Raw genomic sequence first — 18,459 nt, 5'->3', positions numbered from 1 at the left:
TTTCAGTGTTAATTGGTTAAAGAAAGGTAAATCAGCAAAAAAAAAAAAAAAAACAAAACCACAAACCTACCTTACCATTCTCAGACCTCTAGGAGAGGTCATGGCACTAGTTGTAAGATACCAATGAATCTCAGTTCCTGTAGTGGAGGTCTGAAGTACGTATTCAGACAGTTGAGCCATTCCCTCTTGAGTGGATGCCATGGTCATGAATCAACTGCTAAAATTTATACTTTGGGCAGTGAATAGAGGACTAGTAGAAAAATAGCTATTCCTAATTTCAGGAGTTGTTTGGTCTGTATTTCAACATGGAAAGCTTCTATAAAGATGTGGTATCAGTGTACAGGCTAGTTTAATTAGGACATACAAAAAGTCAGGCTAGCCTCTGACCTGTACAACAGTTAAAGGCAGAATTGGTCAGCAGAACTGATGAAATGTTGTGATTGGTGCAGGAAGTGTAATGTCCATTGGGGTACGACCACTTTCAGACTTGTACTCAGTCATTTAGCAACAGTGTTCCTGAAACGCTGGAGTCATATTTTTACAAAGGAAGTTGTTTATTTTGTAAATCATCATTTTATTTATCTAAAAATGCACAGTTGCAAAAATTTACTTTTCAAAATACATTTACTTTTAAGCACTAATAGATCTTATGTTGCAAGGAAGTGATCAGGCTGACCAAAATGCTCAAGTAATTTGAAACTTCTTGGCAGCCAAAGATCTCTTATTCTACATTACACAAACAGAGGCTTTCCACAACTGTACTATGACTGTGTAGTTGCCACTATGGTTTAAAGGAAACCTGCAGTACTAAGATGACTCTTACATAAATATAAAAAAATTGGCTTCTTGGTGATTTGTGACCATGTTAGCATTGGGAATGAAAGAAGCATTTTGGCCTCCCTCCTGTACTGTCAGGCTGAGTCGAATAGCTTGGCTCCCGCAGGAGAGCAACAGCCTAGACTTCCTTCCTAGCAGGAAATATCAGTAAAATGGCATCTTACATTTAAGTGATACCAGCATCATTCACAGCAATTAATAGCGTTAGGTTTAACACCTTAGCCAAATATTTTGAAATTCAGTCAAAAGGCGTTTAACTTGGCACTGTAGTTTTCCTTTAAATAGTAAGAGTTAAATTTTAAAAGTCCATTCAAAGCATATACATGTATTTAACCCTCTTCCCCTAATTTTGTTTCTAAGAGACTAAGGACTTGTCAGTCACAAACATACATCATAGCAATGGACACTAGCTCAGGCAGAAGAAACACTGTAACAGTACAAGTTTATTTCCCCTGGATGTTGTCCTTTGAGAATGTTAACTGGACAGTTCTGAATAGTTAGGTGAAATGGAAACACTTGAACGTGAATCCACGAGCTCCGTTTTTAAAGCAGTGAATACTTTTCATTGTCACTAATGAAACAAATCATTGATTCAATGAATGAATTTAGTTCACTGAATTCTTTTAGGTCTTTAAAAAATGTCTCCTTCAAATCAGCTTGAGTTTCTTATAAAAAAATTCACATTTTTAAAAATAGCTTTCACAGTTAAATAGCTATGGGCTGATCCTTATTTAAAATTACACAAAGCATTGGTCTTATTTCATGCTAAATGTAAATATCATTTGAAAAAGGCTTTAAAACACTGCTTTGCTTCCATTTTATTTATGACTGGCTAAAGTACCATTGGATTTGATAAAAGTATCTTCCCCAAAATAGAGCTGGCTTAGAGTAACACTGGTTTTATAATAAAGACTTTTTAACCTAACAAGGTTAATGCCAAGGGGGAAAACACATTTATAAAGATAAATTGTTTACAGAAGCAATGCTTTTCAGGAGTATGCGAGACTCACCTCATTGTTTATAGCCACGTTAACTGATAAATGCATCGGCAAAATATTCACTCTAAATTTTCAGATAAAAATCTTCAGGCAAGTATTTTCCCCTCCCTATTTTTAAAAGGGAGGGGATTAAACACATAGCTGAATGCTTTTAAAATATATGAACTGAAATTGCTATTAACCATGTGCAGAAGAGGCAAAGTAGCAGTTATACAAATTACACAAAAATCTACTGCAATTCTTACATTAGTATAAAGTGATTTCACTGAAGGAATTATTTCAATATTTCACATTACAGTTAAGATAAAGGGGTGTATCAAAGGCTCAATGAGACAGACACCCATGTTAATATAATCTAGCCTAGATTACACACAACAGTTTTAAGAAAGGACCCTTAAATGATCTACATCTGTAACATGTTATTGGCTTTTAAAAAATGCTTGCAATACCTCACAAGAATCTTCACTTTAAAGTATGACCACCTGCTAAGAGTCCTTGTCAAATAACCTGCAGAAATAATGGAGCATCTTGCTACGAGTGCTCAACTCTCTCACTTGAGTTTGACTAGGCACCTGTTGGTTTCATCTGAGAAATAAAAATTCAAGTAAGACTGAGCTGGGATGGCTTTTCTTAGAGAGCACGTCAGATGGTTCAAGTGCTGGAGGTCCACACATGCATCTGTTTTGCTATTTGGTGCACATAACCGATGTCGGGTCTCTGGTCAGGGTCAGGGTATATGCACATGCTGACCAGTTCCCGTAGCTGAAAAGGAAGTGGGGAAAATAATCACACAAAAATATAATGTACCAACCTGTTTCCTTAGTGGGAAGAGGAAGGGATGGTTTGAACCAAGGATCTTTGCAATCAGGCTGTAAACACATGTATTCTGTTCCCAAGTTCCATGTTTATGGCCAATCATGAATAGTGTGTCCAATTTCCCTGTCACTATATAGCCAATTAACTGTTACAGCACTGAAGTCTAGTATTCTGTACCAAGTTAGTGCATTTAGTAATGGGTTGACACATTCTGTACCTTAAAAGCTTGCAATTTATATAACTGCATAGGACACAGGAGGTAAGAAATGGTGGTTAATCAGTTACATTTGGCATTTAGTTAAGGATTTTAAGCCACACGTGCACACGCTATGTTTAATGAGTCAGAACAGGGTGACCATTCAGCGGCAGATGGCTGACAGAAGCGAACAGTTAGCAGGTGCATGAAAGAGGATTGTGTGTGTTTTTCCTGTACAGCAGGTGAGACAATTATGAACAGGAGGGAGGTGGCAAAAGATTCAGTAAGACCGAGAGTAGGTGAACATCAGTGAGGGTGAGGTACAGACCTGAGCTTTAGCGAGGTCCAGGAACTCGAACTGGATATGTAAATATAAGCCAGGTTGGGGGAAGGGAGCATGATGACAGAATGACTCAGGCTTTGAAGGTGAGGGGAAAGGCATAGGAAAAAACAAAATGAACTCAATGCAAATTTGGAATGACCCAAGACTTGTCAGCGAAAATGGTTTAGAAGCAAGGATGGAGAAATGGAAGGGAACTGGTGTTCAATTTAAGTTCTAGTCAGGACACATTTCTACCAAAGGATCCTGCATTGGCTCCTAGCAGCAAGTCAGTGGCCATCAGCCAGTTCAAGAGCAAATTTAGCTTTGAAAAGCACTTTGAGGTAGCAGAGCACTGGCTGCGTCAGACAGTCGTGTGACAGTGACATTCTTGACTCTAGGACTGCAGTGGAGACGAAAGATGGGTCACTGACTGTAAATAATAAAATGCAGGACCAGAGTGTCTCTACCTCCCCGTCCTCTTTATTGTGCACATGAAAGATTGTAGCTTTTAATTATACAGATACTGAAAGCTGCTCATACCCCCGAGGCATGGGAAGAAACAGCCTTGAGCCTCTGATCTTCTCTCATCCTCCCAGTAGCCACAGTGCCAATTATTTTAATGGTAATTAAAAGTATGACCGTAGAGCTATCAAGCACACAGTTTCAGCTGTATTACTAAATTTACCCAACTGAGATTTTCACATCTGAATGGCATGAGGTCCTGTATAATGACAATTGTTTTTGGGCCTGAAACATTACAAATGTAGGAAGGGTAGCACAGTGGCACAGGCTGAACAATTATCACGTTTACGTGAGTGAGACACACCACATAGGAAAACTGCCAAAGTAGACAGATTAAACTGCAGGTCCTGATGTAGCGTTGCCACCTCTGACTGGAGCTGGGAGGGGAAAGGCGGGGTGGTTTACTTCTACCTTTTTCCCTATGGCCACAGGGTAAGCCCATCTCTAGAACAGAACAGGAACAATTCATTTTAAGGTGCTTTATAGAAGCAGGACACTTTAACTACTCTAGCTCATTCATTTTATGTAGAGCTGAGCACATGCTGAGAGAGATTCATGGACTGAAGTACCAGGCTTCAGTGTAACACACTAGCAGAGCTTATACATTAGCTGCAAGACAGTCTTATGGAGGCAAAGGGGATATTTACCATTGTCTCTCAACAATGATTGAGAAACGTTCAGCCTCATGACATGAGTAAAGTTGATATCAGTCAGCCACATCTCGATTCCTACCCTGAGCACGTGAGGTTAGGTGAGCTGCTTTTTCACACTGCTCATAGGCCAACAGGCGAGGGTGCATGGGAATGCAACCCTAGCATAAATTGAGGCACCACTGTACTTCACTGCCTACCTTGACTTGCGTAAGTGGGGCAGCTTTTTTCCCCCAGCGGAACACATGTTCTGCAGCTGGAAGCAGCAGGAGCACCTGGAGCTCCTTGTGAAAAGTAAGTCCTGGGGTTGGTGGGGGCAGCAGGGTGGGGAGTGAAGTTGAGCTGGGACTGAGCGCGGGGTTGGTGAGCCAGGGGTGTGTGCAGGGGGGTGGTGGTGTTTGAATTGGGGTGTGGGGGTTGAGCTGGAGCTGCATGTGGGGGAGGGTGCAGTTGACCTGGGTTGGGGGGTTTAAGCTAGAGCCACATGTGGGTGGTGAGCTGGGCTGTGGGGTGTTTGAACTGGAGCTGCACATGATGGGCGGTGAGGTGGAGCCAAAGCCAGGTGCAAGGGTGTGGGGTGAGCCAGAGCCATGCAAGAGTGGTGAGTTGGCTGGGGGGGTGTGGGGATTGAACCAGGGCCACGTGGGGCTGGGGGGATTGAGTCAGAGCCAGGGGGAGTGGGATTTTGAGTTGCACTTAATTTGCGCTAATGCCAGTTAAGCGCAACTCGAAATCGTGCATTGCGAGGGTTTACTGTCTTAGCTAGCATTAGAGGAATCAAGGAGACTAAATCTAAGTGAGAACAGCCATTCACTCTGGAAGGAGAGTGCATGCATTCAAATACAAAATCAATGAGTCACCCACTCTCCCCTCTGAGCCTATGAGTGTTGCTAGAATGGGCTCTGTACTAGGCAGTCTGTCTCTCCCACAGCTACAGCATTTTCAGGAGAGATTATGGTGGTGGGCTGCTCCTTGAACCAGCTCCACGCTGTACTTAGTTGGTTCAGGGAGTCAGTGTGCTTCCACACCTTGCCAATCACTCTGAAAATGCTACCTATTGGGTATTTCAGACTGTAAAAACAAAAGCAAACATGGCTCATATTACAGTCATGCTCCATCATGAAAAAAATTAAACTCCTCACGGTGTCATGTAGCAGCAACAACTAATACGGTGAAATAACCTAGAGCCCCAAAGGCCTCGCCCCTTCTCAAGCATTCAGTTAAGTGTGTGAACCCCATCTGCAGTCTAGTTCTCTGGGACCTGGTGCTTTTGAGCTTTAAACCAGCCTTCTCACCCCGGATTGTATCACGATCCTACACACACTCTTTAGCAGTGCCAGAGGGAAGCAGACAGACAGTAATTGTAAAGACAGGAAACACATCTGTCAACTTACACTAATTCCTACTGCCAGCAGGCATATCATGAAGTGCGTGCTACAATAGCATAGCAAATGGAAATGATTCTTTACGAAGGCTGTCTTGAAAAACAGCACTTTCTAGAACACTTTGCAATTTTTTTTAAGTTGGTTGCTTGGCAAGAATACAAACTGTGAAAACCAGAAGCTCTGGTGCCCCTTCAAGCCAAGACCCTACTATGTATGTGCACACCAGACAGATACTATTTAGAGTCTGTTACAGTCAGGAAATTATGGCTGTGATTCCTGCCCACACAGCAGGACAAATGAGAAATAAACTGGTCATTTGTGACAAACTTGCTGACTCAGAACTCAGGGTAGGAAGTTAATGCTGAGAACAGATGCTCTCAGACATAAAACCATGCATGTGTGTGTTACTCTCACCTGAAGAGGTAAGGGAACAACTGATTGCACATTTTGCACATTCTTATCTTAACATTCCTGGGCATTCACTTTTAGAAGCCACCACTTCTGGGAGCAGGACAGGCCTCCAGGGGTTACTGAAATTGAAATTCTGGGTATGGACACTCTGCTCTTTGGGTCAAACCCGCTGCTATGGAGCAGGATGAATTCGGAATGGCTCAGCCCTCTCGCACAGACACGGCTTCTGTTTACAGTCTCAAGGAGACAGCACCAGGCCAGCCCCGCTGGAGATGGCTGTCCTGTGAGAAATGTCACACTGTAAACACAAAAGCTCACATTCAGGAAAGTAATGTGGAATTATCTGATGCCCCTAAGAGACTGACACGTACCATATGTGCCCGTCCCTCTCACAGTGCTTGACTGCAGCGAAGTCAAGTCTTCACTATATGAGAAATCTACCGGTTTAGCGGTTGTTTCCTCCAGGCCTGTGACTCATTAATGTTAAGGGGAGTGATCTCCATCCATCCAGAGGAGCAATAACTGCAACCAGCACACACTGGATTTTCCCAGAGTGCACACTTCATTCCACTGAAGTTGCTGTGTGCAACGGAACCAGAGCCCAGCTGCTCAGTTTTGTCTAGTAGTCTATCCCAATGCACAGATCTGGCACAGTACCTTTCCCTGGGAGCCAAATGTCAGCAGCTTAAGAGGATCTGTAAGTGAACTGGTTGCTAGTTAAAGTGCTCTCAACTCAGTTGCATTTATTTTGTTGTATCTGCTTCTTACAACACTTACAAGGAGATTGGCATGTATCACAAACACAGGAATAGTGAAGACCAAGTGCTCCTCACTCTACGGGGGCTCCATTTTTTGGAATACGCAAAACTGATTTCCATCCCCTTTTGTTTTTGAATATTCTGTACTAGTTAGAGTACGTAAACCTGAGCGAGGGTATTTCTCTAATCCCAAGAGTGACACATACAGGTTGAGTTCTTTGTATTAGCTGTGTCTGTTTAGTTTGTTGCCTCTCATCTCTACCAGGCACTTTAGCTGCTGTTGTGCAACCCTATCACATTGATGTTTTGAGCATCGCCATAGTGTCCTTCTGGGAAAGGGCCCTGGAACACATGCTGACCTGTCTGCTACCGGCCCTGCATTTTAATTTCTCCTATATACAGTCTCTCTCCCTGTACAAACCACTGCTTCAACCGAAAACCTGTAAGTTGGACTTTATTACCTTAAACACTAGACAGTTGTTGAAAGAAGTGGAGGAAAAGAATTGTTTCAGGGTGATTAATGAGCTTATCTGGAGACTTAGTGTCCTGTGTGATTTAGAGCTACACGAAAGAGATTTGGTGGGCTTCAGTCTGGCAGACATTTGGGCATATTGCAAAAAGTGCCAAACAATTGTCATAAAAGGTCAATTACAAAGAAGGGGGTAGCTGCAACTGGATTTAAGCACAATGGCAAAGACGTGAGGACAGCGTGCAAAGCAGAAACCCATGATACAGCTGGGTCCAGCCACTGCTTTCCATCTCCAGCTTTCACAGCAGTAAAATTAACCAGACGTTAAAAAGCCCCCATATGGCTCCTGCTTGGATGCTTATTGTACTAGGCTAATCACTTCATTTCCTCCTTTTAGTATCATTTTCCCCTTGTTCTGCATTTAAACAAACTGAGGACTTTATAGACTAAATTTAAACACTGTTTTATGGTATGTTATTGTAGGGAGGGGTGTCAGGTTCCCTCCAGGTTTCATCGCCAGGTTTTGCTAATGCAGGAGTGCTCCACATCAGACTGCTCCTTATTCCTGAAAATTTCCTTGTGTCCCCATGGGGATTGACTTTGCTGGTGCTCACATGCCATGCTGAGAGGCACCTTAGCCTGGTATGAGATAATCTGGGGAATCCTATCTAGAAGTCCCCAATATTTTTTCAGATGTTGGGGGAGACTACTTCCAATAAGACCAAAACCCACGTTCACACTGCCCCTCCAGAGGGTCACTTATTTTACCCCCAGAGGGCACCACTTTCCAACCTGAGCATCACATGCTGGACTCACCTTTTCAGAGTAATGCTCAGCTGGAAGAGGAGGGTAGTCACATTGTTCTATCTTTTGGCAAAGAGAAAACAGATTCATTTTATCTCCATAGAAAGGACTCTGTAGAGCTGCCATCTGTAGAGAAAAATGGAAGATCATTTTAAACTGTGAAATATTTGGCATCTCCCAGGACTGCTGATTTGCAGTAGCAAGTTTTGCTCTGTGACCATGTCATGACGCACACTGGTGCCCTCTGACAGTGCACACAAACAGACACTGCTGCAGCTTGTACACTGCGAAGCACTTACTACCGGATGTGCATACCAGCCACTGTCTCCTCAGCCCTATGAAATGGACACACGCAGACAAAAGCTGTGTCAGGCGGCAGCAGATGCACAGAGCACCCTGAGTCACAGAGAGCCCTGTCCCCGTGAAGAGGACAGGAGATTTGGTATTTGCATTTTGAGGTCAGACCTTTGCCTGTCCCTTACCCAGACGGCTGTACTCTGGCTTACCATGCTGCGCGCAGGCACGCACGCACGCATGCACGCACGCACGCACAGAGGTCTCATGCAGCTAAACTGGATTCCTGGTGTCCCAAAAGGGTAAGTGATAATTCTTGTAACCAAAGAAAACATCTTTTCCTAGAAGAATAGAGTCACGGACCAAACAATTCCCACCACTTCCTTCAAATGATCAATGAACACTCATTACACTTTCCTGGCCCTCATTATACAGGAGAGGCTTCTACCTTTTTCCTTAGCACTGTAATTATTTTTCCCTAAAATGGCTTACACGTGGGACTCTGGATACAGATGGACAGCAATTTTAAATAGACACAGAAAAAATTATAAATATCAATGTTTCCTAAGCCAAGGAAATGGAATTTTAGTGCTACAGGAAAACTGCTTTTCAAATCAACTGCATGAAGTGCAATATGAACCTATCCTAAAAATTATAATCTTTTCAAAGGAAAAACCCGTTCTTTGCCTTTCATACATGATACAGTTTCAATCTACTTCAGTTGCAATCATGTTCAGAACACACAGCTGATTTGTTTTCTGCGCCTGCTAAAATTGGAGTGGAGTGATGTAAAGAGTACATTGACGTTTTTCAGACAACAAGCTGCTACCTAAAATTCAAAGTCTTATAAATATGAACGTTCCTCTTGATTTTTTTGTAATGAAGAAAAGCCATGTGCTGTTTAGGGAAGAGGATTCTAGAAAGCTTTTGTAACCAAGCTACTGCATCTTTTCCTAAGCAGTTTCTTCTTCCCCTGCTCTCCCCCCACTTTTTATTTTTTAATATTTTACTTTCTTTGGTTCATGAGCCCTATATCTCAGTTTGTTCAAATATACTTTTCCCCTGTGGTGCTAAATAGAAGATTCAAGCAGCCAGGATGACATGATGGAGGTATTTTGAGGAGTCAAGATGCACACACGATATTTAGAGAGAGTTTCCTTTTGGAGACCTAATTACATCCTCACATATATATATGCATGTGTGTGTGTAACTACGTCTCCAAAAGGAAACTGCATCTTTATGGGAGGAAATCACTAATGCTGCAAGTGCTTAACTAAGAGCTCTTAGTGAATTTTAAATGCTGAGCCCCAGAACAGCAGCCATGAAGCTATGCGGTTTGTGTTATAGGGCATGAAGAAATAATGCCTATTTAAAGAAAACATTGCAAGTCAAGTTCCTTTTTATTCTCTCTCTCCAACCACAATTCAAAACCTACAAACCTATGACCCAGCTTATATTCTGGAAACATCCAGGTGCAAACCCAGGACTGTTCACCATTACAACTGTCTACAGAAACAGTAACAAATGAAATTTGCCATTTACATATATTAGGGAAAAAATAGCACTAGTAAAAACTGTCTTCAAAGGCAAAGCCATGAGTTGCAGAGAGGCTCAGTAAGCAAGAGACATGTCATCTCAGCATGCAGCCCACACTGTGCCCCATCTGCTTATTAGTTCCTAAGATTGTTCAAGTGCTTCTTGTCCCTGTCACTAACTGTCACATGTCACACCACACAACAGAGTAATACCACCACACCACACAAAGTAATACATCCACCTAATGAAGTGCTATTGGATAACTGCTGATATTATCTATTCTGTTTAGATTTTCTAAAACTACTTTGCTACAAGCTGCATTAAACTGGCAAGTTTTTCATACAAACACTGGCTGAAGTTGAGGATTCTCGGTATGGGTTTAATAAGGGGGTTATTTGATAACTTGTTAGTCTTTTGCTCGTTATCATGCACCATGAAAGCTATCCAACAAATATAATCTTGTTGCTGACATGAACAGCAAGCACCTAGCCATATTTAAAAAAAACAACAACTCAAGACTCTCTGCTCTGGAATTCTATAGTTTAGATATCTACATTGGCAGATTAGTAGTGATTTGAGGACAGAAGTGCAGGCTATGAATTAAGTCAGATTTGGAAGACATCGCATTCAGACTTGCTCTGTGAAGTTATTAGAAAGTTATTAGTTTTTAGCTCAGTCAAACTTCACCAATACACAAACAGATCATGCTTGCAACAAAACTGGTGGACTCATTTCCAGTTGTTTTTTTAAAACAGCAGGATTCTGCCGTGCATTTTACTAAGAGTTCACTAATATACAAACTATGTCCAATGTGTTAGCAGAGCAGGATAAATCATTCAAATTAAAGTATATCTGTTAAAAGGACTGAAGTACATTTTTTGGATCTGTACCCACAATTTTTATTAGTACATCATTCACTAATTTGCCAGATATTAGGAAAATGAGTTCAATTGTCAAGTTAGAGAAACAGTGATGCATTTTCAAGTTTAAATATATTTCAGGAAGTTTAAATATATTTCAGATGTCCAAGCAAGCTTCCAAATGGCAACTCAGCTGGGATTTTCAGGGCACTCAAAATTACTCTGAAATTCAATAGAGTTGGGTGCCTGATTCTGTCAGGCTCCTTCAAAAATCCATCTTTGCTTTTCCTATAGCTTTCCAGCAATAGCTGCTTTGTATAACATGTAGTTAGGAACGTTTGCAGAGCAGCACTTCAGGGTACCAATGAAATCTAACATGTCCCCCTGTAGCAGTCAGCTAGACACACCTAGAGAACAGACAGCAGCTACAGACTGGAAGAACATAAGAAGCATAGAGGATGCAAATAAATAAGACTCTTTAGTCAGTGTCTACTTTATATCTTTTTGTGGTTCACAGTTTAAGATTATACAGTGTATAATGAATGTCACCAGTGGCTAATAGTATCTTCAAAAAGAAAACTGGTATTAGTAATTTAAAACACATACAGGGAGCACAGGTTCCATGGTCATCTGAGACCCGGTGATGATCTATGTATTCCAAATATTGAGCAGAGTCAGAAAATGTTAACCAAAAGTGCACAAAATAAAACTTCCTAGATTTCAATCAAGAGTTAGTAATTCCTGGAAGAGCTCTCAGTTCCAACTAAAATTCCTGTTAATAGATAGTAACAGTCATAAGCCAAGTAAAACAAAGCAAACAAACAAAAAATGAGGACAATTCTCCTGTTCTTTTTTCAGACTGGCAAACAGAAAAACTGAAAAAGATGCTCCATAAATTCTGTCTACAATGGCTAAGAATGACAGCTAGAGGGTTGTGGCTGCAGGCATTCCACATGTATTGTTAACAATAGTTTGGGATGCCACATCTGGGTTTGCTTCTGACATTCTGGTTACAACAATTACAGGAGAATAACCAGATTGCCATTTAAAATAGACCACCACACTACATGACTGGTTTAAAAAATATGAAATCCTGTTAGTGTTTAAATTGATCATCTTGTTAAAATGAATAAAGCCATAGCTTGCGGCTGCATTCTGGAAATTTGAGAACTTATTTTTATTCCCTTGAAGTTATCTTGATGACAGATATCGAAGAGAAGTGGGAAATAAAGACACCTCCCCGTATTTTGGTAAGATTTAATAAAAATCAATGTGCAATTGTAAAGGTCACAGTAAGATGTTACTGTATGACAACTCCACCCTCCTTCAATATTACTCAAGTGAATTCCAATTGATGTGCATGTCTCAAAGTAATTTGTACATTACATCTTTCCTGAGTTTATCCCCACAATAAAGTCTGGAAAGCGATATCAGAAGTGACTAATAACTAGCCAAACATTCTTATTTTCATACTTTGTAGGCCCATGGAATTTTTTATTACAAGAAACCGGTATCATTAAAATAAAACTCCTTCAAAGAGATACAGAGGTTTGATTTTACAAATAATCTTAAAAAAAAAAAAGTTTAAAATGTCAGGTCACTTTTTTTCCACTAAAACAAATGATAATTTCTTGCAATGTTAAAATATAGTCACAACTAAGCAAGTTTCATAGTAGACATCAAGTATGAAAATATTTTCCAAGCCACACCTTGCACACGCATTAGTATAGTATTACCACCATGAGAGCATATTTATTTGACCAAGTAAACCAGCATACTAGGGTGCTCAGATAAAAATCGAGCAGGTGAGAGACTCTGCTATGCAGCAAAACTGTTACTTAACATAAGGCTTAAATACTTCTATCTGAACAAAATCTGAGATCTTCTCTACGGCACAACTCAGAACACCCATAAAGCAGCCTGATCAAGAACACGCCGAAGACTGAGCAGTGATGAGGCAGCAGCATTGAACCTGGGTTATTGTGAATATTCCTTCTGCCACCAGTAGGGCTGATGGTGCAAAGAAAAGGCATCGAAGCTTCAACTGAGCAAAGGCTTTACTGGAAATCGCTGTTTCAGGCCAATCGGAACAATCCAGATATATTTAATGTAATCAATGATTAAATTCTTATCAGCCCAAGTTTCCTTCCCAATAACCCGATAAAGAATAGTCTCTGAGATATATTTTGTGTGATAGAAACACTATAAACACCTTTTAGATAGTGCTACACTTTATAGTTTCATGTCAAGGTTCCATGCATGTAAAGGAGCAAGCTTGTTAAAACTGGTTTATAAATTCATTGGTTGTAAGTCCAGAAGGGACCACTATGTTCATCTAGTCCAATCTTCCACACAACATAGGCCATACGATATCCCTAAATTAATTTTGGTTTGAACTAAGGCACATCTTATAGGAAAACATCTAATCTTGATTTCATAAATTCTACTGAAATCCACCCTAACTTATGCTAAATTGTTCCAAAAGTTAGTTACCCTCTGTTAAAAATGTGTGCCCTGATTCTAGTCAGAATTTGTTGTTGCTGCTGTTTCTTTAGGACTTTTAATTCCAAGTCCTTTATCTTCCTTTCCTAGGGGTCACATGAATTTGAAACATGGGCCCAGGAACACTTGACTCAGCTGGAGTACCTTTCCACAACTGGGTATAACAAGAACCCTGTATCAGGTTGCTGCTTTCCCCGTTACTGTACAAGGCTATCATGCCCTGGTGTAAGTACAGCTTTTTTTATTAGGCTGAAAGCCTCTTCCCCACCTGGCTGCCATGGCCAGAGTGCACAGCATGGTCAGGACAGCTTTTGGAACATCTTAACATTTCTTAAACAAATGCTAACGTGTGCCCGTTTTCCATACTGAAATGATACAGTTAGTCAACCTGCAGCACTTTCCATTTTCTTTTAATGAGCTTGTGCTGTTTTAAAGCTCCAGTTGACTGACTGACTGAATGACTGCAGAACACTTTTCCCTCTCTACGAATATTAGTTTTGCTTTTCTTGTATGGCTGTCTCAGATTCAGAGGGAAGATCTCCTTTTGGACCTTAAGTCTGCACCGTAAAACCCCAAAACAAAGGAACAGTCTGTAAGGTGCTACAGGACTAACAATATTTATTAGCTTATGAGTTTTCATGGGAAAGACCCACTTCTTCAGATCTGGAAAATTACTTGCATGCATGCATGTGTGTGAGAAAATAACCCCAGTCGAAAGGCACCATCACTAGGATTTCAGAGGACAAATGACTCCATCTGATTTGCTTCCTCCTTTCTCGCAGCAGCATCTACCTCTCTAACCAGCCTCCCTCAGCCCCACATGCTTCCCTTACATGGTTGTCCTGCAGCAGACCCTGCATGAGAAGGCACAGAAAGGGACCACAAAGTGTCAGGGACAATTTGTGAGAGACCAGCCGCCTAGGAAATTCCCTTCTACATTATCTGCTTCCTGGCTCTGTGTCATCAACAACCACCCAGCCAGAATGTTTATGTCTCTTGTTTACTTTATTTGGCAAAGGTCTGGCAATTCCCCATTGACCAGGGTATACAAAACCAGAGGTTTGTGTATCCTTAGCCCGCCCCTGTAATCCCCAGTGGAATTTCATACACAAGTCATTGGTGTGATTTAGCACTGTACCGTCTCCGTTCAAACAAATCTGCTTCTCAGCAGGTTCAGCCGCTCTTTTCTTTGAGACCACCAAGATCTGTCCTTGGCTTTTACGTTCACTGCAACCACTCATTGTATTTGTACTAAATCCAGTCTGGTTGTTTTGCCATCAACTAAACTCAGTGGCACGCCTGCTGCCCAGGACAGCAGGTAAATATGCATTAGCTATCTAAGGAGCCTCTGCTTTTTCTTTACTGTAGGGAAAAGAACATCACTGATGGTCACGGGTCAGTGTTTACATATCAACATGACAGGCATCTAAAAATGATATGTAGATAAATTTGGCCAACAATATTTTTAGGACTAAATACCAAAGCCATAATTGCATGTAAGCTGACAGTGCTAGTGTTCTCACAAGTGAGAAGCACAGTGCTGTTAGACTCAAGCAGTGCTACGCTACTCCCGAAGGATGCTTAATCCCTCTAACAGGATTTTATCGATTTATTTCATTGGCTTCCCAGCACTGATATTTCTCTCTAGAGGCACACCACATACCACTTTCACACTCTGCCAACAAATAAATCAGCACCTATTGAACTGTATGACTCAGGCTTGGCAACATACTAACAAGAGTACATTACCTTGTTAAACAAGCATTTAGCTACAGTAGAGGAGTATATTCATTTGAGCAGTAAATAGTAACAAACACTTTTAACTCTTGTTGGGAAGAGAATTGCCCAGTTTGCTTTAAAAATAGCATTATCTTTAAGAAGAAATAGTTGTAAAGGGTTTGTTTCATTGTCCAGTTTATGCAGAAACCTAGCTAAAGCTGATGCTGTACCTTATCAGTTTATGCCAGGTATTTGTATTTCAAGATTTTTGGTGATTGTGAACCATTGCAATAGCAAGCACTGTTTCATTTTAAAAACTCATTAACCAACCAGGAAAACACATCCAAAACATTTAAGCATCCAAAGCTCTGAGGTGGCTCCAGATTACACTCAATTAAATGTTAAAATTATGGCGGGCTCTTTACTGAAATTGTTTGAAAGAAAAAAGTCTTACCATACTCATTATAATGTTGGCTTCAAATAAGCCCAAACCTGTTTCAAATATTTCTAATCTTATTTGTTTAATATATAATTGTTATAGATGTAAAATCTTTATGAATCTTTATTTTTATGAACACTTAAAAAACCTAATGACATAGTGTTGTTACAAAATTATAGTACTGCAATGTTAAAAGTAACTTTCTTCTCACACTTTATAGCTAGTATATAGTAAACACTAAGACTATGTCTACAGCAGACATAGACGTTGACTACCGATTTGCAATTTTAGCTACACAAATTGAATAGCTAAAATCAATATATCCATGGTTGATGTCCCTGTCTGCCCACTAGCAGACAGTTGACGGGAACGCTTCTGCCTTCAACCTTCCTTATTCCTCACCTCTTGTGAGCAGTACAAGGGTCAATGTCAACCCCTGGGAGCATCATTTCACATGCATGAAACGAAACCCCGGAAGACTGATCCTGCGTGGGTTGACCTCCCACTGTAGTGTAGCTCTAGTACAAATAAGTAAAACTGCATGTTGTTCACGTGGGATTTCTGCTTTAAAAACTATTCTTGCATGGTGCTGTATGGCTTTAAAACACACTTTTTAAAAACCTAACTAAATCCTCTCAATGGGAAAAGTAAATTCATTCAGAAAATCAGAGTATTTAATCAAGAACTCTAGAAAGTTGAAGTATTTCAACTCTTCAGAACTCACTGCTCTTTACACTATATTATATTAAAATGTCATGTTCTGTCTTATAACAAACCTAGCATGTATGAAAAAGTCCTAAATACATGCTTCTAATAACTGCCCATCTTACAGGAGTAAAAAGAATGAGACAATTGGCTTGCTGCTGTTCGTATCTCCAACATTTGCTGTGATTCACAAAATCATCTTTGAATAAAATCTGTTTAATATCTTCTTTTTTTAAAGTAACCAAAGTGAATTCAAGATTGCTAACATTTTATAGGGTTCCACTGGAATCAGATGTAAACAGGTTTGAGTTAACTGTTCTCTCCAAATTCATTCCTGTTTTCTTTTGTTATGTGCTTGTTTATGCAAAGATGAAAAAGTTAGAGATGCTTACCTCATACAATAAACAGCCCAAAGACCAGATATCAGATTTAAAGTTATAGCCATTTTCATGTATTCTTTCTGGGGACATATAGTATGGCGTTCCCACTGTAACAGAGTAAGCAAAAAAAACAGGAATTATCTTTCTAAAAAGCAACAGAAGTTTGACCTATATGAAGTACAGATGTTTATCTCTGAGAAGAGCAATGGCTCTAGCAAAGCTGGCAAACTACATACTGGAGATGGTCCGTACAATTTGGAGATAAGCTATGGTTTCAAAAGACTATGGAAAAACAATTCTTTTTTAGAACCACAACAAGGTTAAAAAAAATCAGACAATGAACAGACAGGCATGACTGTGATCATTTATGTTTCTGAACTTTGAGGGAAAACAGGCTTTTCCACCTTTCTGGGCACTTTTGGAATGTGTTGCTTATACAGAACAATGGTAAATGATCGTACACCAAAATGCAAGTCTACAGAGCCTGCATCCTCAGCACCCTCCTTTATGGCAGTGAGACTTGGACCCTGTATGACCGCCAGGAAAAGAGGCTGAACATCTTCCACTTGCGCTGCCTCATGCGCATCCTTGGAATATCATGCAAGGACAGAGTGACCAACACCGCCGTCCTCGAGCAAGCTGGAATCCCAACTATGCACACCCTCCTCAGGCAGCGTCGACTCCACTGGCTTGGCCACGTCCACAGGATGAGTGATGGAAGGATTCCAAAAGACATCCTGTATGGTGAGCTAACCTCTGGCAAAAGACCTCCCGGACGTCCCCAGTTGTGCTACAAAGATGTCTGCAAGAGAGACCTCAGAGAGGTAGACATCGAGCTGGACAACTGGGAAGAACTAGCAGACGACCACAGCAGATGGAGGCAGGGGTTACACAAGGGCCTTCAGAAGGGCGAGATGAAGATCAGACAGCTAGCAGAGGAGAAGCGAGCGCACAGAAAGCACAATAAGGACTTGCCAGACACCCACTACATCTGCAAGAGATGCAGCAAGGACTGTCACTCTCGTGTGGGTCTTCATAGTCACAATAGAAGCTGTAAATGAAGTCCTCAATTGAAACTTTAAAGGGCGCGATCCATAGTCTATGCAGACTGAAGGATGCCTACTACTGGTAAATGATCACTCTGCACTGGGTTCGTTCAATGACACAAGAAGCCACAAGTCAGATGTCATGAACATTCACTACTAAAACAGGAGTTCAGTGACAGTGTATCAATTGAATATGTTCACCTCACACACTGAACTAACTGAATGACAGATCAGCTCCAAATATAGTACCCTTCCTCTAACGAGCTCTTTGAGATCTCAAGAGACTATCTACTGCACTACAGAAAGAGTAATAATAAACAAGGCATTAATTTTTTTTTCTGAAACAGACAGGATAAGCTATGAAATTCCAGAATTAAAACCCCTTAGTAGGTTTCAATCATATGACCTAATATGAGCTTTCAACTCCGTTTCTAAAGTCTGCATTTTCTAAAGGTAAATTTGCCATGGCATCTTTGGACAGGAGTTTAAAAATATTAACAATAAATCTCTTGTACCAGCAAAACTAATTATCATAAATCACTTAGTGGGACTGAAAATACAAGATAACCTGATAGTCTCGATTACATCCAATAATCCTTGGATACTAAATTTAGATTAAAATATCCAGGGTTCATTTACTGTCTTTTTTCTTTCTCTGTTATACCCTTTATTAATTGTCCTTTTTCTGATTTTAGCATTTCTAACTTTCTACTAGTGACTGTAAAGTGACAAATGTTAAACTGCTGCTTGTTAAGTCCACATTTTCTTCATTCAAAATTCTATCTGCAAATAAACTGTAGGCTTTTGAGC

General features: G+C 40.6%; 1 protein-coding gene across 2 annotated transcripts in view; it reads right to left on the bottom strand.

Moving 5' to 3' along the window:
- Positions 1 to 551: 551 nt before the first annotated feature.
- NEK6 (NIMA related kinase 6) overlaps positions 552 to 18,459 on the bottom strand; it is a 141,906-nt gene continuing 123,998 nt past the window's right edge. For both annotated transcript variants that reach the window (XM_075015495.1, XM_075015496.1), the window contains exons 9-11: positions 16,616 to 16,710; positions 8,181 to 8,294; positions 552 to 2,597 (exon numbers count right to left, since the gene is read on the bottom strand). In XM_075015495.1, coding sequence (XP_074871596.1) covers positions 2,487 to 2,597; positions 8,181 to 8,294; positions 16,616 to 16,710 — 320 coding nt within the window. In that variant the 3' untranslated portion in view covers positions 552 to 2,486. The remainder of the gene's footprint in view (positions 2,598 to 8,180; positions 8,295 to 16,615; positions 16,711 to 18,459) is intronic.

This window comes from Carettochelys insculpta, chromosome 21 (genome assembly GCF_033958435.1).
Source record: "Carettochelys insculpta isolate YL-2023 chromosome 21, ASM3395843v1, whole genome shotgun sequence".
In the NCBI taxonomy this organism is placed as follows: domain Eukaryota; kingdom Metazoa; phylum Chordata; order Testudines; family Carettochelyidae; genus Carettochelys; species Carettochelys insculpta.
Note: the sequence above shows the minus strand (reverse complement) of the source record. Positions and strands in the feature narration are given on the sequence as shown.